The following is a 21,805-nucleotide window of genomic DNA, read 5'->3' as shown; positions in this document are numbered from 1 at the left end:
TCAGAAACCTCAAACGTCAGCATGGATTTTTTTTAATTTATTGTGAAAAACAAGGGGCAGCCTCAAAATATTACGGAGACTGGAAAGGTTGCAAGCTTAAATCCCCAATGCACTGTCCGAAAGTAGATGCATTTCAAGGATATCAATAGTAACTAGAAAAGTGTGGTTGCCGTAGACGCTTACATAGGCCCCTCCCACTAATATTGTCAGCCAATTACAATGTCACCTTACCCCTTTGATCATGCGCAAGTAAGTCGGAGGGGATATATCGCCTAAAAAACATGTTTTTGCAACAAACGGTTATATTTTTCGCATTTGCGACCTAACCCAGGGTCCACTCTCTCTTCTGCCCACTCTCTCTTCTGCCCCTGCAAGGGAATTTATGTCTTTATAAACGATTGTAAAACATAGATTGGTTACGTAACCAACACCAGCCAACCACACTAATAATACAAATTATATTTGAAATATTTCCCATTTCACTTTGGCCATGGTTGGTTTCAACGTCCATCTTTCCACTAGTTCCAGAAAGAAGACAGTTAGACACATTCAGTCAGTATCAAAATACTTCTCTCCAATTTAAATCACCTGGTTGCCACTTTCATTTTAGACCATGAGCTGACATCTAGCTACCGGCATATCCATAACCATTACAGTTCTACTCAGCAGTGTGGCCCGCATGTCTCAGGTCTAGCGTTTAGTTTTCCAGGCATGCTTCTGCAAGCCTAGTCTAGCTCCACTTTGCACCTGTCATGTGGTACCATATGTGGTTTGACCAAGTGCAAGTGGTACAACATGTATCCTGTTGAACACTCCAGTCCTAGACAGCAGCCTCTAGCTCATTTTACAGTAGTTAATAATACCAATCACGATAATGGGTTGACATCTCATTACAAAACGTAATGTCCAACCACTATGTGCTCATACTGTGTTAACAGGTATAGCCGGAAAAACAGTCTCTAAAGTTGGGTCTGAGAACCCCTGAGGGGGTTACAGAGGGCCCCCCAGCTAAATTATTGATAGAAGACCAAATAGACCCTTACAGATCTGTAATTCAGAGTGGACCTTTTTCATTTTAGTATTAAAAAAGGTCTTTATTAAACGTCCTTAAATTGTCACAAGTACTCCAAACAGACAGACAGACAGACAGACAGAGACAGACAGACAGACATAATAGTCCTATACATGCGGCCAGTCATTGGAGCTGATTCAGTCCGAGTTTTCTAACTAATAAAATGGTGATGTTCAATATTGTCCTAATCAGCTTAGTTTGAGTTCATTTTGACAGTCTTAATTGTACAATGTAAGTCAACGAGGAGCATATTTTACATGTTCAATTTCTATTCGATTGAGACATTATTTTTATCTAGAGTGGTGTTCGGGGGGCCAGTGCCCGTGGGAGCCTGGGCAGAGGACATGTTCGGGGGGCCAGTGCCTGTGGGAGCCTGGGCGGTTCTGGACAACCGTGGGTGTGAGCGACTCAACACCGGACACTACACTTATATCGTGATGTCAGAAGTGATGTCAGCGGTATCCCCTTTTATGCCCATATATGGAGTTCTTTGTCAGGCATGCCCAAATATGGAGTCTATGCAGATGTCAGAAGTCGGTGGGACAAATCCGTATTTAGGCATGCCTAAATATGGAGTCTGGCCTGGAGTCTGGAGAGGGCTTTGTGATGTCACCTGTGGCCCGGGCAGAGGACTTTTGTGACGGTTCTGGACAACCGTGGGTCCGACCAACTCGACACCGGGCACTGCACTCCCTGTGGGGGTGTGGAACGTGTGTGTCGAATTTGAAGTAGGTGGGGTGAACAGTTGTCGAGTTAGATTTCTTGCCCGCCTTTGTTATTACATCATGGCAAGGTAACTAGACAACCCAAACTTCTCCCTAAGTGGTCTTGCCTTTTAAGCTAATCATATGGGGACCGACCACCAAAATAATTTGGACCATGCATGCCAAACTGAGGGTCCTTGAAATTAGTTAGTTTGAGTCCTATAGCGTGAACAACCGCCCACATGTGAACAGTTCCCTGCCTATACTGATGCACACTTGGGACGGGTCCAGCAGGCAGAAAACCCTCCGCCCCCACAACGAACGGAGCCCATGCAGTTCTCAGCAGCCTAGTGTGAGGACAAATCCAGCTCCTAGCTCCTGTCTTCCTCAGGGTTCCTTTCAAAAACACGAGCAGCACAGTCCTCTCCTCGAGCCAGTGGCCAAAGTTTCAGCACGATGACTGCAGCTAAAAATGAGAGAATTGTGCTATTTCCAACTCGGCTCCGAGGGGCACAGTCAGCTGTCCGCCCCACTGACATGTGTCAACACGATGTGGCACTGACTGTGACGTGAAGCTCTCCTCCTCACCCACCCGATTTATACGCATTGTGTCGTGCGCCTAAACATAGCCGATCTACAAGCTCACGACGTGTTGCGGTGCGGACGCATTGTGACCTCGTGACCTATCGGTGCGCGACATCAGCAACCAAGAATAAACTCATATCGTTCCATATCTCTAGCATGGACATCATTGGACAACTTTGTCGGGAGATTAAAAATTTATGAAAAACTATATAAATATGTATATAGTATAACTATCACTAATAAATAGGGATGTGCCGATAAGACATTTTGGCCGATATCTGATATAATTAATTGTTGTTATGGCCGATAACAGTTACCACTTTCAGACAAACATCAATAACTTAGAATACCCCCCACTGTGCCATTGGTCATGTATTATGATCACTGGATGATGTGGCGGTGTCAATGTTCAGGGCTGCAGCAGCCAATTGGCCCGGGACACTGTTCCATCCTTGGTCTCCCCCGAGAGGAGAACATTGCCCAGAAATCCTGCTACCCTAATAGACAGGGGTGCATGAGCACCTGGCCGTTCATTCGTGCTCTATCTCCGACCAAGCCACACTTCCACCACACATCTCTCTATGCCAAATAAAACCTGCACACTCCCACAAAAGACATAGACTACATTGCATTCGCCAAAAATGTCTTCTTTACTGTTTAAATATTACTTTTCTGAAACACGCTATTCTTGCTCAACCTCAACAGCCTACGTCAGAATCGTCATGTTGGCGTCTACTACGCCAACTACGTTCACTTAATGGGGCCAGTCCTTCACAGTGACACACGCGTTAGATGAACCACGCGACCGGGATGGTTTCTACCCCTCAATGTCGTGCCTACTCTACACTGCCATCCCAAGTCCCCTCCCCCTTTCACTGCTCCTGTGTGTGACCTGTGAACTACTCTCTGACTGCACTGTGGCTTGATTTATATGTGCGAGGTTGAAATGTAATGCACATAAATTAATTATAGGTCCAGCAAGCAAATCATGATTGTCTGTTTGTGCTCAATAGGTCACCATCACATTCCGATTTTAGGTGTTGTGTTTTCTATGACATTTATTTGGGCCAGTAGTTTCATATCTATCCTTTTTCCGACCAACACAGAACATGCTAACGGTGTTAGCGCGTTAGCATCCATCTTGCTTTTGATTTATATGTGCGAGGTGGAAATGTAATGCACATAAATTAATTATAGGTCCAGCAAGCAAATCATGATTGTCTGTTTGTGCTCAATAGGTCACCATCACATTCCGATTTTAGGTGTTGTGTTTTGTATGACACTTTGGCCAGTAGTTTCATATCTATCCTTTTTCCTTTGACCAACACAGACCATGCTAACGGTGTTAGCGCGTTAGCATCACACAGCTTACAGCGTCAGTGTTGCATGAATACTTTCAACCATGACAATGCCGACTACTTTTGCTACACACACTTCCCAAGGATTATGGAGATGTCTTTATTTATTTTTTAAGGTTGAGAAATGAAATAATTATGGTCGTTTCTAATCTCAGCATTTCACAAGAGAAAGACGTGGATGCCTTTCGCTGCGCTGTTGGCGTTGCCATGTCTCATAGAAACAAGTAAATAGGTCTTTAAAAAGAATCCCAAAACAAGCGCATATAACAGGGGTCTGTAACCTATTTTAAATGAAGTGCCATGTTTTTATTTTCTAGATAGTGAGTCAGCCACAAGCTCACATCACAACAATAATCCATGTAATAATCACAATAACAATACTAATAATAATAATCATAATAATCCTGCTACCCTAATAGACAGGGGTACATAAGCACATGGCCGTTTATCCAACAGCTTTCTCCGACCCAACCACACTTTCACCACACATCTCTATATGCAAAATAAATTCGGCACACTCCCAGAATACATATAGGCTACATTTCATTGAAAGAAATGTCTTAATTACTGAATAAATATTACTTTTGTCAACCACGCCATTGTTGCTCAACATCACCAGCCTACGTCAGAATCGTCATGTTGGCGTCTACTACGCCAACTACGTTCACTTATTGGGGCCAGTCCTTCACAGTGACACACGTGTTAGATGAACCACGCGACCGGGATGGTTTCTACCCCTCAATGTCGTGCATTTGCTGCGCCCTTCTAATGCTGCGCCACGCCTACTCTATACTGCTCCATGCGACTCGAACAGCGTCAGCAGCAGCAGCTCCGAGCCTCCGTCAGAAAGGCTGCCCACAGCACTGCACAGCCCCACACCCAAATGAATCGAATGAATGAATAAGGCGCTTATATCGCTATTGCTCAGTGGATGGGACATTTACATTAAAAGCAATCGGATGGACGCGTGGATAACGGCATGGTTGTGTGCAATCGGAGGGAAAGCTTCCATAATCCATATAGCTTCCATGCTAGCTGCTTCAGACACAGGGGAGGGGAGGGAGAAATAGTGCGAAATAGCGCTTATGCAACAATTACCCTAAAACACAAACACCTCAACTCGATGTCATTGTGAATAAGAATTTCGAGCGAAATAATAATTTTTGGAAGGACACTTTCACCCAGTATGAAGCTAAATGTGGAAGCCGTGTGTGTCACACCAAAACGGCTGACCTATAGAATCCTGTAACCAGCCTCTCGCACTGCCTGCGAGTTGGCTCCGTCTAAGGCTCCGTCTTATGAGCAAATTTAGAACTTCCGGTCTGACAGCTAGCAGATTTAAGACATCCGGTTGCTTTCAGAATAAAATAAGATTATTTAATTCGTTAATTAAATAATTTTTACATTACATTATTAGTATTATTATTACATTACAGTTATTGTAAAGACACACATTATGTTTCTGTGTAAAAATAAGTAATTAAATAACATAAAAAAGTTATCTAAATGGATAAATGCTATTCACTGGAGTGCATGGACTTTATAAAGTGGACACTGGACAAAAGACGGCTCCGCCAGGCAACTATCTGGACATACCCACGCGTTTGGGAAGATGTCCTCTACCACCCCACAGTCTCCGCTAAGCGGGAGAGGTGTAAAATTCACAGCAGCAGAGCTTCTACTGGGGTCAATGCAAAAAAATGTACCGTTTCCGGACCCAGAATGGACACTGGACAAAGAGGCCTCCGCGAGGCAACTATCTGGACATACCCACGCGTCCGGGGAGATGTCCTCTACCACCCCACAGTCTCCGCTAAGCGGGAGAGGTGTAAAATTCAGAGCAGCAGACCTTCTATTGGGGTCAACACTCAAAAAAGTGCCGTTTCCAGACCCAGAATGGACACTGGACAAAGAGGCCTCCGCGAGGCAACTATCTGGACATACCCACGCGTCCGGGGAGATGTCCTCTACCACCCCACAGTCTCCGCTAAGCGAGAGAGGTGTAAAATTCAGAGCAGCAGAGCTTCTACTGGGGTCAATGCAAAATAAATTACCGTTTCCGGACCCAGACTGGACACTGGACAAAAGACGGCTCCGCGAGGCAACTATCTGGACATACCCACGCGTCCGGGGAGATGTCCTCTACCACCCCACAGTCTCCGCTAAGCGGGAGAGGTGTAAAATTCAGAGCAGCAGACCTTCTATTGGGGTCAACACTCAAAAAAGTGCCGTTTCCAGACCCAGAATGGACACTGGACAAAGAGGCCTCCGCGAGGCAACTATCTGGACATACCCACGCGTCCGGGGAGATGTCCTCTACCACCCCACAGTCTCCGCTAAGCGAGTAAATGGGTGCTTATATTTCTATGTGAAATGTGGTGATGCTGGCATCACAATAGATGCCAGCATCACGCTGCCTCCGTCTAATAAGCACATTTACAACTTCCTGTTTGGAAACCGAAACAGATGCTTCTGACATTTGCCTGTGCGTGCTTAATCGTTGTACTTCTGAACACATTTCCCAAATCTCAGTGATTTATCCACACATCGCTCTGTGTGTGTGTGTGTGTGTGTGTGTGTGTGTGTGTGTGTGTGTGTCGCGTCGCCCTCCAGCTGCAATTGCGAGTGTGCAGGGCACACTACTGAGTTTAAAACCACAGCTGAAACATGAAGTGGAGTCTGTCAATTCCCGCAATTTCCTTCTTCCCATATTGCGCTGCAACGACACTAGGATTGAGCCCCCCGAAGGGGGGCGAAATTCTAGTCTAATAAACCTGCGGGATGGCTGGCTGACAAGATTGCAGTCTGGGCCCACTGAAGAAAAATCACTGCGGCGATCAGGAGGAAAGGCTCGATACTGTCAGCCATATGAAGACAAACGTCCCTGGTGACAAGCCCGGCTCCGTCAAGGTGATGACTGACTGACACCGGCTCTGACTTAAGACCCCATCATACTTTGCCGTGGCGGCAGTGTCACGCATCGAAAGTGGCAAACCTACAAGCTCACTGTGAGCCACTTGTAGGTCTGCTACTTGGCACCGTAGTGCGATGGAGCAAAAAATTAAGCTTCAAATTATGAATTATAATTAAACTCCTTATAATGGGCTTATATGAACTCTTCCTACTTCTGGGCTGCTTCCCTACTTCCTCCACAGGTGTTACCAATGACACTGATCAATTAATTTCAAGGACCCCCATTACTCTGAGTTAAATAATAAATACCCATACAAGGCCATTTGGAACCCACTCAAGGACACTTTGAGACCCACTGGTGTAGCAGTGTTTCCAGTGAGCCAACATGCCAACATTGCACAGTAGCAGCACCCTGACTCTGTTTGACTAGAATGGAACAGATTCTTCATTAGTATCATCGGTAACACCTGTGAAGGAAGTAGGGAAGGGGCCCAAGTTCTTTCCAAAATGTCGTGTGTGCATAGAGCCCATTCATCGTTCTTCTTCTTCTTCTCAGAGAAGAAAGATAAGCAGTGGTGGAATAAGGACTCCCATTTTTCAATTAAGTAAACAAATAACAGGCCTGAATTAAAAATGTTACTTCAGTAAAAGTATAACAGTATTTGCGTTAAAGGGGGCTCGATCGGTCGACGGTTAATGTACTGTATGTTTTGTAAAAAATAATCTAAAACTACAAAGTAACTATAGTAACTAAAGCTGTCCAATAATTGTAGTGGAGTAGAATAATAATAATAATAATAATATTATTTGCCTCTGAAGTGTAGTTGAGTAGGAGTTGAAAAATGGAAAAGTACCTAAAAATTGTAAAATTTGTAAATTACAGTACTCAAGCGAATGTACTGTTACTGTGGCCTATTTTCCACCACTGAAGATAAGTGGGAGATGAGGCAAAGGGAAAGAGGGCTGATCATCATCAGACAGGTTTTGCGTGCTTAGGGCATGTGGAGACAAGGCGCACATTTGCAATCATTCTCAGGGAAGAAATCCAAACAATAACTTTACAGTATAGTGCACAGCTGACTGTAATTGCTTCCCTACTGTTGACATGGAAGAGCCGCTTGAAATCTGGAGAAAGCCACGAGCGCTTGCAGGATTTCTAATTAACTATGGACCCGATAATTATCTTTTATAGTATTTCGTGCCAAAACCTTAATCACATAATACCATGCTTAAAGTGCTGTCAACTTAATTTAACTAAAATTGTGATATTAAAAGTTGATTAGTCATGTTCTTTTCTTAAATACCATAATATTTGTCAGATCTCTAACATCCAAAACGGAAATGCAAAGATTCAGAATACTTGCAAATTACAACAGAATTGTTAATAATTGGAAGGCATATTCTTCACCCACATTTACAAAACGCTAAATGTTATTTGTTAGCATTTCGTGAACAATATGCATGCCAAATATTAAAGTCTATTGCCCATTTTTCCCCCCTTTCTTTTATTTGTGATCAGCACATATTACATAGTACTTGCTTTTTGGGCAAGCTGGGCTTATACAGTAGTTGGTACGCATTCTTCACCTACTCTTCAATGATGTACTGTATGGTCTCTGTCGGGTGGAAAGTAAACCTCATATTATGTCCAAATCTGTTACTTTTCAGGATTCAAATAAAAAAATTGCAGATCAACAAAACGCATCGCTTCGTGCCACGTTTCGAGCTGTGGATCTTCTACTTTTGGATACTTTTGCGGAACACTATATGATCAAATAGGGCATTCATTTACAAGAAAAGTCACACAAAAAAATATGGAGATAAGACGTTTCTCTAAATCCTAACTACATTGAAGCCACTGGCGCCAGGTTATTTCTTTCCCCCCATTTCTTGACGAGTAACACTTTCGAAATACGCGGTTTCCACCCGACAGCGACGATATGTAATTTAAATTGAAATGCTTGCATCCAAAAAGACCTTTTGTCAGCCGTGACGACGCAGCTCCATTATGTGACTTAGCAGCGGTGAAAGAGATTCCATCATGCTGAAAGTGTTTGACATTAGTGAAATAGAGAGTGGTATATGGAAGGATGGAGGCCAGGTTTAAGAGGAGGACGGCGGTGTCCCCCGACTTATGTGGCCTAAAAAGGGAAAGACAGCAGCGGGTGGTGAAGTGGAGGTGGTGGTCGAAAGACAAACACAAAGACCAGTAACATCCCAATGGTCACGCTAGCATAATGGGCCTCTTCCCCATAGATATATATAAGAAAGGCTAGATGGCTCACCCGCACTCGGGCCAATGGAGAGCGAAGGTGCTACGTGGCGGCCATTTCACAGAGGGGCAGCATAACATTGTGTCTATGGGGCATGTACTTTTGAAATAACAATAACTTGCTACATTTTCAACGGTTTGGTTTGTTATAAACGTCCGCATACTTATATGCTTTTATATGACGTTCATATAAAAAACAACATTAGGAGATAAGCGAATCATAGCCACGTTGACAACGTTTGTAATAAACCAACCCGTTTGTAAATCCGTCAAGATTTGATGGAGTTATGACTATTTTAGTTTGAGCTGCCATAGAACATAGCCCCTCAGCAAGATGGCCGCCGGGTGAACTACGTCACAGACTCCGCCTTGACCCATCTAGCCTTTATATATGTCTATGCTCTTCCCTACCTCCTTCACAGGTGTTACCATCGATGCTAATGAAGGCTCTGTTCCATTTCATGCACTGTATGTAGCACAGTGGTTCTCACTGTATGTAGCACAGTGGTTCTCACTGTATGTATCACTGTATGTAGCACAGTGGTTCTCACTGTATGTATCACTGTATGTAGCACAGTGGTTCTCACTGTATGTAGCACAGTGGTTCTCACTGTATGTATCACTGTATGTAGCACAGTGGTTCTCACTGTATGTAGCACAGTGGTTCTCACTGTATGTATCACTGTATGTAGCACAGTGGTTCTCACTGTATGTAGCACAGTGGTTCTCACTGTATGTAGCACAGTGGTTCTCACTGTATGTAGCACAGTGGTTCTCACTGTATGTAGCACAGTGGTTCTCACTGTATGTAGCACAGTGGTTCTCACTGTATGTATCACTGTATGTAGCACAGTGGTTCTCACTGTATGTAGCACAGTGGTTCTCACTGTATGTATCACTGTATGTAGCACAGTGGTTCTCACTGTATGTAGCACAGTGGTTCTCACTGTATGTATCACTGTATGTAGCACAGTGGTTCTCACTGTATGTAGCACAGTGGTTCTCACTGTATGCATCACTGTATGTACAGCACAGTGGTTCTCAAACTTTTTAGTTTCAAGGACTTCCATAACTCTCAGAGTTACTCATTTAGAGACCCTGAGACCCACCGGTGTAGCAGTGTTTCCAGTTAGCCAACACGCACAATGTCAGCATCAGCCTTCATTAGTATCATTGGTAACACCTGTAAAGGAAGTAAAGAGGCACAATTTCTCTCCAAAATGGCTGCGGTGCATAGGGCCTATTCATGCCATCCTTCCAATGCAATAGCGGGGCGATTGGAATGCCACCAGGGTGGAACATACAGGTTTTGAGTGGCAGGCGATAAGAGTGTTCATACTCGTCTTGAGCTGCTGTGGTGGTGTCTTTACCCAGGGGAACGACAGCGTCCTTGGCCGGCTCGTCTATTTGTAAGTCCTTACTCTGGCTGCTGCCGGGGCTCGCGACCGGCTCGGGCTGGCTCTGTGGCCCGTCCACTTTGGTGGAGGGCGGAATGGCGGCGGGGTCTGAGGCGGGGGGTACGGTATCGGACAAGGGGGCGGCTTTAGGGGTCTCGCTCAGGTCAACCAGGGGCCCCACGGAGGGTTGGGCAGCGGCGGCGGGAGGAGGAGGTAGGGATTTGGGCGTGACGCCGGGCCGTGGGCTGGGGGCGGGGCAAGTTTGGGGGGAGGTGGTCTCGGCCTGAGGAGCGTGGGTGGTGGGCGAGGCCGCACTGGCGCTCAGGGCGGTGCTCTCGCTAGCAGGGCTGCTCTGTGCCGTGCTAAAGCTCTCAGAGACCGAGTTAGTGGCCGTGGAGGGGAGCAGGTTCAACACCGTGGATGTGGTGTCTGCACCCGCGGGCCTGTCAGGTGAGGGAGGTGAGAGGAGGGGGGAAACGGAGAGAGAGAGAGAGAGAGAGAGAGAGAGAGAGAGAGAGAGAGAGAGAGAGAGAGAGAGAGAGAGAGAGAGAGAGAGAGAGAGAGAGCGAGGGGGGGGGGGGACATGAGGAGAAAGGCCAGGGAAAGTGTAAGGAAAGTGAGGGAGAGAGAAGGAAAAGGGACGGACAGAGAGAAATAGAAGGAGCAGAGAGGGAGTGAAGCCCAAGGCATATAAACACAGAGTGAGCAGTCAGTGAGAAAAAAACCTACAGAACCGAAAAGAAAATGTTAGGAACCAAGTCTTTTGTTGGGAGTGGAGTGTACATGCAAAAACATATTTCAAAAAAGGACGAACAAAGCATTAAGCTACAGTTAGGTGTTAGAGGTTTTTAAGGCACAAGGAACTTGATTCGCATAATTATGTCGCTGTAGTGACTTTAAAGGACACGTTTAAGCCAGTTTGTGGAAGTTTCTTTTAAGCTACCCATAAGTAAGTGGTCCACATGCGGCTGGCATGTTATACTGTATGACAGCGAATCAACCTAGGTGCTAAAAGAGACTGTGTCCCAAACACTACAGTTTGCGTCGTCCTACTAGAACACAAGAGTGCATCTCTTCTTTTTGAGTGTTCTTGCTGTGCAAACTCAGTGGTCTAGGGATTCCCATGACGACACACTGCATGCCTAAATGGTAGAGAACAGCAAGCTGGTTTATAATAATTTATGAAATGACAATAAAAAAACACTGTAATGGTTCTCTTTAGTTATTAATCAACAACAAAGTCAAATTAAATAATTACAGTATGAGGAGAATCGCGTAAGTGGCGTGTCTTGCGACGAGGCGAGGCTACAGCAATGTCTTGAATAGCAAGTGATTAGCAATCTTTGGAGGCTGCCCCAAACGACGTTCTGTTCCATTTTCCTGGCCATCAACACTTTTCTACTTCCAAATAGTCACTCAGTCTCCAACACCATTTGGGACGCAGCAGTACATTAAGGTAAGGCGGGGGCTAAAACAAAATACCACCAGGACTATTTCAGGTTGGTTGTACACTTTACATACGAGACGGTGTCCAGAGAGAGTATAGCTCTAGTTTGGGAGAGGCGGTCCACAGCTGGTACAGGGCGGGGTCTACTACTTACTCTGGCTCTGTCAAAGGGGTGGTCTCGGTAGGCTCAGTGGGTGCGCCTCCCTCCTGGCTGGGGGTGTGTTCCTCCTCCGTCCTGACCTCCACGATAGGCTCCTTGGATTCGTCCTTACTGCTGGGAGAATCCAACACAACATAAGCAGGTTACAGCGGGTACGCTTAAGCAATATTACACGAGAGGGGGTGGTTTAACGTCATTAATGCACTTCTGCGAAAGCAACACAGAAGTGCATTGATGACGTTAAACCATCCCCTCGAGTTTAATATTGCAATTATACAACAGTTACCCTTAAAAGTAAGAGAATTGCTTAAAAAAAAACATAATTTTTTAATGACAGATGTAGCCACTAAGCAACAGATGTAGCCTAGCAACCGAGTCTGCTGCACTCTGGGAGAACAGAGCAGCTGAATTCTTTGTTTTGATTAGGTGTTCCATGATGCTTATTCCTTATGTTCTGTTTCCTAAATTTGGTTTTTAATTATTGTTTCAAAACATTTTCAAAAAACTTATTTTTTAAGCAAAAAATGTCATGAATTAATAACACATTTCAATGATTTCTTTCAGTAATTTCATAAAGAAATCAAAGAAAAATTAAAGAAATTCCATAAATTAGAAAACAAAGTGTATAAGAAGTAGTGAAAATAGCCAATCTACGAGCTCACAGCGTGGCGCGAAGCCGCGAAGTAACGCTTTGTGTGCTTGTAGATCTGCTATTTTCACTATAGTTTGGGTCCCCGGCAAACATCGAATCTCTCTCTTGGGTCACATGCTACAACGTTTTGGGAACCACTGCTTTGACTCACGTGAATGCCGCCTTGCCCTCCTCCACGTCCTTGCCCTTGGCCTTGCCCGGGCCAGCCTTGCCACAGAAGTTGACGGCGATGCACATGAGGAGGCCACACTTGTTGAGGAAGTAGCAGGTCACGTCCACACCCACCAGCAGCAGCAGGAACACCACGATGAGGATGCCCACGATGGCACCTGTGCTCAGGCCCGAGCCGCCGGCCGCCGCGTCTGCACGCCCACCACGACAGAGGAGAGAGAGAGAGAGGCGACGAGGCAGAGAACGAGGGATGGGTGAAGTATAAAGATGCAAAATGAGAGAAAGGAGAGGATCGGAACATGGAAGACGGAGAGGGGAAAAATAGATAGATGAAAAAGAAAGAAAGAAAGATGTCACAAAGAGGAAGTTAGGAAGAGGGCGAGACACAGATGTGATGCTGATTCCAGCCGTTATTAAGCTATACCTCGGGTTTTTTGTCCCCTCACAGGCTCAAGTGTGTTGCGGTAGTTCAAAGGGAATTTCAAATGAATTCATGGCATGCCATGCATGTTATAAACAGGAATTGCCAAGGATAATGCTAATTCCGGCCGTTACTTATTTCAACAATGTCTTAACGTTTATTCTCCACATCTCTGTGTCACACACTTGAGGCCTTTCTACTGCACCTTGCACACTAAATGCATTAGTTGCACAAGTTAACTAACAGACACACATCTAGATCAATATATTATGCATTCAAGTTGCATGACTCATCTTGGGAACTATATTAGGCACAATAACAAGGTGTAGGGTCATGCACAACAGTCAACTGTGGGAAACACAATGGTAACACTTTGTCTGTAAGGGGAGGATACATGTATACAGGCTCATGGCATGTCTTGACTGAAAACACTTAACCACTTTCAACATGGCTTCCCTATTAGGCATGGTGTTATACAGGAAACAAATGACAAAAACTGTCACGCCATCCAAAAATTGTGAAAATAGCAGATCGGTGCTAGATAGTTATTTTCACTGTGTGACACCATCGTACAATGAAGTATAGCAGGCTGTAAGTGGTCAACTGTTCAGAGAAAGCATTCCCTGTCAATAACTTAATGTTCATAAATTGCTAAATGTTTTTGAAGTGTATTAAAATGCTTTCAAAGGGAACATTATGCAGCAACATGCAAAAGACAATACCCACATTCTGTATTCAGGTGACAGAAATCTATCTCTGTACTGAAGGTTGCACTGCTGTTTGCACAATATTATTATTTGCAACAAATCATGTCATGAGCCTTTCATGAAATTGCAGCTGGTAGAAATCTTGCAGACTCCCATCCTCATTTATGATTTATGACTAAAGTGCATATTTAACTTTGAAATGACCCGTGTCCTTCTGCTGTTGTTGAAGCAGAGGCTCGTGGTTTACAGTTTGGATAATTTACCGTAGTTATGTTCATACCAAAGACTAGAATCTAGGGAATCTGCACTACCACAAATAAATAAAAACAGCCCTTTACCCTTTAGGATATCTCACAAAAAGTGTTACCAAAGTTGTACTTTCAGGACTTTGGGTTTGTAATAAGCCGCACCCCGGCTTTTGTATTAAGAGGTTTTATGGTTAAAATGTGTATTTAGAAAGCTGTCAAGCTGTCAAGAATTGAATGGTCAGTTAGTCACTGCATACCGTATACTATCATGAGTCATGTAGCCATCACATTTTAATTTCACCTCAAGGACAGAATGCATGTTATTTTCTGTCAAACATTTCACACAAATCAACACACATTCAGAATGCAGGCAAGACGGAGCCTAAGGATTTTGGTCAAAACACAAACAATAACCCTGCAATTTAAGTAAGGACTGTGGCTTGTGCTGTAAGGATTAAGGACAATAGGTTTGCACAAGAACTGGATGAAAAATACTAGCCATGTGCTTCTGACATCATGAATCATATCCATGTGCTTCTGAAATCATGAATCATATCCATCGCTGCGCTCCACATGTAGGGGCATTTCAGCAGCCAATCATATCAGCTGCCAATGCCTAACCGTGGTGTTTCATGGCGGAAAATCCACTCCAAAACCAGAATTCACATGTTCTGACCGTAGACAGTATAATATAACGTCAGATTCTGACGTTGTTATATTATTATATTATATTACATTGTCTATATTTGTGAACATGAACAATTTGCTGCCAACATTGTCAACAGATCCGATTTATAGGCTACTTTATTAGTTGGTGTTTTCCATCGGAAATAGCAGTGTCAGTGTCAATTAATAACACTGAAAGTGAACGGGAGACCAATCTTCTAGACATACATTGATTTACCAGGGATATGACTGCACATAATCAGCATGACAATGAAATAACCAATCATCTCTGGTCGGGTGGAAACCTTATGTCCAAAACTGTCACCTTTCAGGATTCAAATTCAAAAACAGCAGAAGTTGCAGATCTACAAGCTCAACACGAGTCGCTTCGTTCCGTGTTTTGAGCTTGTGGATCTGCTACTTTTTTGATGCTTTCGAGGGACATTGTAGGATGATCAGGCATGGGGTGTTAATTTAAGAAAAAACACAAAAAGAGATGAGAGCTATAAGTTTCTTTCTGACAGCAACGACATTCTGAATTAATTATGTTAAGAGTTTAGAATGTGTCTCCAATTCCTTGTCAGTAGAATAGCACCTTGTCTCTTGGTGATGTCCCAGAATGTGGAACTGGAATTAAAGCAGTTTCTCATTCATAACCCTGGCATTATTGAACGGTCTGAACATTCTAATATCGTCATAACACAAAGACATTCTGTTTCAGACTGGATTTTCACTTTGAAGTCGACATGTCAAAAACACAAAGCTACTTACCAGGAACCATAATTTATCATGTTCTGCAATGAATCAAGCACAGATGAGTACAATGCTTACTGATCCACCACAGTGGCTGAGCATGAGGCCCAGACAATGTTAATCAACGCAAACACGCACATCATTAGAGGTATGGGGCAGAATCACACTGACCACACAATAAATAAAACACACATCGCACCAAAGCACAGTAGCACACAATTAATGATCTCACACTGCATTAGATAACACAATGAATAACCACACAAAGCAAAAAACACACAATTAATAACCACACATTGCAAAAAAAATCAAACCATTAATAACCACACATTGCATCAAGTCACACGATTAATAACCACTAATCAGGCAACAAATCACACAATTAATAACCATGCGTTGCATTAAAAATATATTGCATAACAGTGTTGAGTTCCTGTCATTATTGGACCAGAGTTATTATGAGATATTGTTAGTTATTCTCAGACAAACACAACAATATACATACAACGTATAGGTCTATAGGATTGTTTTTTTTGTGGCTTTTGCCTTTTATTTTTTTAAATATTTTTGATAGAGGGATAGACAGTAGGCTGACAGGAAATGGGGAGAGAGATGGGGGTGACATGCAGTAAAGGCTGTCGGGATTGGGAGTCGAACCCGCGGCACACTGCCAGACTGGATTGCCTGGACCACTGAGCCACGGCCCAGGCCCAGGCCCAACGTATAGGATTTTAGCGTTTCTCAACCATTCTCAACGGACCACTAGTAGTCTATGGTGTAATTGCAGGTGGTCCTTGGCGGGGGGGGGGGGGGTCTACATACAAGCCCACAACATGCCACAACACGCTCTGTGCTCGTAGATCAGACATCTTTGTTGCGCGACACCGGAGGGCAACTAAGATAATTAATGTTAAATATGAATAAAATTACAAAAAATAAAAATAGAAATGACTTATGCCTTCTTACTGTATACTACATAATACATGTTTTAGGGAGGTGCATGGGGTGATCCTTGAGGATAGTGCAAGCATAAAGCTCATAAGAACGTTCAGAAGCACCGGTCTGTTTCTCAGAGCAAAGCTTTCTCTTTCAACTTGCTGACTAAGATGCTGTGCCTGAGGAGCTGGGATTGCTCACATTCTGTGTAATAGCACAGATATAATTTCCCTGGCAGGAGGGAACAGAAAACGCATGCAGTGGATTTGTCATTTTATTTAAATATATTCTTGCTGTACGGTTCATTAAATGAAATTAAACCAATTTTCAGGATTGTACTCTACTCCAATTCAACTCCACATGGTGCTGGTTCTTTCTCTGTTCGGTGAGGAGAGCCTTTTGTTACTGAGCATGCCAGCGTTGGCAGTCCATGTTTGAGATTGCTGATAAATGAAAAGGAAAAAAAGGCGGTATATCGTTGCTGTCGGGCAGAAACCACTTATCTCCATTATATAAATCCTTTGGGGTTTTTCCGTATTCCAGATCGACAAGCTCGAAATGCAGCGCGAAACATGCCGCGAAGCAACACGCTTTGAGCTTGTAGATCTGATACTTTGAGCTTGTAGATCTGATACTTTTGAGCTTGTAGATCTGATACTTTTGAGCTTGTAGATCTGATACTTTTGAGCTTGTAGATCTGATACTTTTGCCGTTTTTGAATTTGAATCCTGAACAGTTTTGGACATAATGAGGTTTCCACCCTGACAGAGACGATACACTGTATACCGTACATAAATTCCTCTTGTATAGATTGCTAAATTATTTAATTGTTAAATTGTGATATTATCAAACATAAATATCAATCACATCAACCACAGGGAATGCAGCCTGTTCCGAAACATGTTTCAACATTTTATTTTTCAGAAAGCTGAGTTTAGCAGTTCCGGGCAGCTCTTAATCAAACTAACCGCGTCTAAAAATAGCACGAGCATGCCACCACTGATCTACCTGTTGGAGGGAGTAGAGAGGTGTAGCAGGCAACACTTGTTTGTTCCCCCCCTTGCCTATCGCTTCATTTGCATTTTAACAGGTGCGATAAATCATTTGCTAGGTTTTTAACGCTGAAGGGCCTGTCTCACTGAGCAGGGGGAACACAGATACGCGTGTCAGCACAGAGTATTGAATAGTTCTTTCAGTGGCTTGTCAGGTGTTTTCACTGCAAATTTCCCAACAGCCGCCTGATAACAAATAGCATGCTGTACATTAAGCAGCACAGGCAACTTGTCAATGAGCGGCAAACAGACACACGGCTGAGATAGAATCTATCTGAAAAAGCCTTTTGATACATTCAATTTGAATCTAATTGATTAAATTGTCAGATTCGCCGCAGTGACAGAATGGAAATTGGAACATGATTCATACAGTATTGCCGGCGCGTGACATTCACAATAGTATTGGCATAGTGTAATGGCGGTTTTTGGGCTGGTGCCAGGATCATAATGTTGATACTTTCCTCACTCAGATCTACAGTAGTGGTATTATACTGGAATAACACAAAGCCTGTGTCACTGCATGCTGTGCTGTGTGCTGAACTGAATATCACATAGCCTGTGTCACTGCTGTGCTGTGTGCTGAACTGAATATCACATAGCCTGTGTCACTGCTGTGCTGTGTGCTGAACTGAATATCACATAGCCTGTGTCACTGCTGTGCTGTGTGCTGAACTGAATATCACATAGCCTGTGTCACTGCTGTGCTGTGTGCTGAACTGAATATCACATAGCCTGTGTCACTGCTGTGCTGTGTGCTGAACTGAATATCACATAGCCTGTGTCACTGCTGTGCTGTGTGCTGAACTGAATATCACATAGCCTGTGTCACTGCTGTGCTGTGTGCTGAACTGACTGCAGCGACACCAGCATAGATCAGTGCTTCTCAAAGTGGGTTCCGCGGGTCCTTGAGGTGGTTCCCAGCAAATATGTGTTGATATACAGTAGCATCAAAATGCATTGGCCATTTGAAAACAGCCCATCTACAAGATCACATTTTGGAAGATTTCTTTAAAAACATACATCTTGTATGGGGTACCTCCGTACCTGGCACAACATCTTTTCAGATGGGGCTCTGTCCGCGTACATGAAAACTTTATGTGGGATTGAAATTCTGTGGGAAGTCATAGTGAGGCATTGTGCCTTAATTGATCTATCCTCACAGCCCCTATCCTGCATTGATTAAGGTGTGTTGCGACTGAAAACATTCTGTAAGCATTAAATGCCTGGTCTTTAAGAGAAGAGAGGAGTCAGAGGACATTAGTTTGTTTGTAGAGAGGCAGCAGAAGGTCTGCAGTCAGCAGCCACATAAGCCTTTAGCCCCAAAAGTTCAGCGAAAACCAAAATGCAAAGTTGTTGTGCACATTAGAAATCACACAATGTTTAGCAACAACTCAGTGATGCCTAACCTCCTGCTATCTACAGTATGTGAGAAAACTAGGTCGACTTAAACCAGGATTACTAAATTGATGCGAAATTAAGAAAGTTGTCCTGAGTCTGAGTCCTATGGCTAAGGTCCATTTTTCTCTGGCCAGAAAAATAAACAAGGTTTAGCGCTGTGCGACATGACTGGAGCCAGTGCCAGGCGGTGTCTCTGGCAGGCGGTGTCTGGCGCCGAGAATAGCCGACCTACGGTACAAGCTCACTACATGTCGCATCCGTGACGCGTTGTGAGCTTGAAGGTCTGCTATTTCCGTCCGTTCTCAACGGACAACACCATCGCATAAACTAGGCTTTATATCAGTAGCCTATAGGCTACACTGCAGTGTTTTTATCACCTCAGCTCACTTGTAACCTCCACAAAGGTGGTAGAAAAAAGGTACCAGATGTAACAGATGTACTTTGGCCCAAAGGGGGGGTAAAAATAAAAGGTGAGTAGAGGTCAAGTTGAGGTATCGGTAAACACAGAAATTGTGGTATCGGATAGGGAACGAAAAAAGTCATCCCTATATGTTTTGTAATAATAATTAACTAAAGCCAACTAAAATAAAATGTTGAGTATAGAGGTACAATATTTGGATCCGAGATGCAGTGGGGTAGAAGTAACAGTGGTGAAAATTGGAAATACTCAAGTAAAGCAAAAAACCTAAAGAAAAGTACTTAAATACAGTACTTTGTACTTAGTTACTTTCCCCCACTGCCACCAGTGGTCCCCGCTGGTTTGGGTTCATCGTTTCTGCTTGAGAGAGACCAGATTGAGGTAGGAGGAGGGAACTGCCGCAATCTGGCAAGAGTCAGGTTACCACGGCCCACCATTTGATCAGATTTAGCCTCTCATAACAGGCAAAAGTAGATCAAAATAACAATTCATCTATATTCTCTGATTGTGTAGACTTCTTGTAAATTAAGTAATTTAGAGTTAAAGATCTAATAAGGGTACATTTGGTTTAGCTGGGGACCACCTGGAACCCCCCCTCAAGGACCATTGGTGTTCCCCGGAACACTGGTTGAAAACCACTGCCCTATATGCAAAAGGAAGAAGCAAACAATGGGATTGGCACATGCGGACCCAGGAGGCAAACTCCAGGCGCACTCACTTTATTACCATCCAAGTCAATTTAAAAATGGGGGCAGCAAAAAACAAAATAAAATAAAATAAAAGTCAAGATGATTCATCACAGAAATGCTATTCTGAAATTTAAAGGAATGGCGTTTACATCTCTTTTCCGTTTTCCGTTTTTTTTTTTGTGTTATTATTATTTTTCTTTATAGGTAGCCAGGCTTCCAAAGTGTCCACACCTGGGTTTTACAGTCCATGTGTGGGCGAAAATGCATTAAAAAAACAAAACATTTGTGTAAAGCTCCAGACAAAAGAATGGACTCAACATCGTCAGCCACGGGGGTGTCAATAGAAGAGCACGGTCACACACATTCTAGAACATACATGGGCAACTGGCGGCCCGGCCGAGGGCCACATAGGGCCCCCACCATCACTTAATGTGGCCCACAGGTTAATATCAGCATACTGATATATTATTGATTTCAGCTGTTTCAATTGCAAACATGACCCGCTTTCATTACTTCAGTCTAAATTAGTAGCTTAATGACTAGTATTAAAATGTTATTTTTATTATGTCCAAGTTTTTCCAACTTTGTATTTAGTTCACAAAGTTAACGTAACTATAATTAAAGGCATTTGAAATTTTAAAAAATGAATTTTTTTCCAATAAAAAAATAGCAAAATAATTATATTTCAGGATTTTAATTCAAATATAGCAAAAATAGCAGATCTACAAGCTCGTAGATTGGCTATTTTTGCTACGATTGTTGGCCCTCTGAACTTTCTGAAGTGAGTGTGGAAATATAGTGGCCTTCTCCATCGTCAAAGTTGCCCACCCCTGTTCTAGAATGTTAAGTTGCTAAAGCTTCCAAAGTAATTTTTTCATCAAGAAAAACAAAAAACAAAACAAAAAGAAAAACTAACAAAAAAAAAATCACTATTTGTTTATAGACTACAATGATTACATCATGGAAATACACAGATATGTACTTACAAAAATGTGTCAAGGAATAAAATAATTTCACATTAATGAAAATGAGCGACTCTTTTTTAACAACAGTAGCATTAACTCTTAGCGACATTCTGCTTTCAGGTAAAAAGAGATCAGAAACCATTGAAATAACTGCTTATATCTAGAATCTTCTGAATAAAGTTTTGAAAAGATTATGTACACTTTCTCACAAAACATGATTTGTTTTATCATTATGTATTTTTTTCTTCTTTCGGTTTAACAATCGTCTCCCTTATGCCTAATTTATACTTTGTCATACAACATGGTGTCCTGTGCCAAAAATAGCAGATCTCCAAGCTCAATACAATGTGTATTTAATTTTATGGCATGTGACACCGGCGCACTAACAAAGCATCAACACGGCTTTAAACTGACAAGGCAGTCACAGATAACTTGAATACTTCCTTTGATAATTAGCTTTATGATAGTGTGTGTGTGTGTGTGTGTGTGTGTGTGTGTGTGTGTGTGTGTGTGTGTGTGTGTGTGTGTGTGTGTGTGTGTGTGTGTGTATGTGTGTGTGTGTGTGTGTGTGTGTGTGTGTGTGTGTGTGTGTGGGTGTGTGTGCGTGCGTGTGGGGGGGGGGGGATATGTCCAAAAAGTTATACTCTCGTCTGGTCTCACAAAATCAAACTCTCACAGAACAGATACAGTGATGCCTTTCATGGCGTTCCAGCAGAAGAACCACTGAATTCAAGCTTGTATCCAAAATGAGCGAGAGCAACGGAGCATACAGTAGGCACTCTCGTCTCTCTACTACCACTTTACTTCAAATCGGCACAGTT

At 43.2% G+C, this 21,805-nt stretch overlaps 2 protein-coding genes across 3 annotated transcripts in view; one reads left to right on the top strand and one right to left on the bottom strand.

Annotated features, from left to right (window-relative positions):
- ncam1a (neural cell adhesion molecule 1a) overlaps window positions 1–21,805 on the bottom strand; it is a 308,108-nt gene that overhangs the window by 1,879 nt on the left and 284,424 nt on the right. Inside the window, exons 16-17 of one of the 2 annotated variants that reach the window (XM_080780875.1) lie at window positions 12,712–12,922; window positions 11,903–12,022 (exon numbers count right to left, since the gene is read on the bottom strand). In XM_080780875.1, the coding sequence (XP_080637001.1) occupies window positions 11,903–12,022; window positions 12,712–12,922 (331 nt within the window). The remainder of the gene's footprint in view (window positions 1–11,902; window positions 12,023–12,711; window positions 12,923–21,805) is intronic. The other variant, XM_080780876.1, reaches the window with a different exon arrangement.
- The window catches only part of cyb5d2 (cytochrome b5 domain containing 2), a 592,339-nt gene that overhangs the window by 362,618 nt on the left and 207,916 nt on the right, over window positions 1–21,805 (top strand). The window lies entirely within an intron of this gene.

Source organism: Protomyctophum bolini (assembly GCF_963924005.1).
Source record: "Protomyctophum bolini genome assembly, chromosome: 13".
NCBI classification, from domain to species: domain Eukaryota; kingdom Metazoa; phylum Chordata; class Actinopteri; order Myctophiformes; family Myctophidae; genus Protomyctophum; species Protomyctophum bolini.
This window is presented reverse-complemented; position numbering and strand designations above follow the sequence as displayed.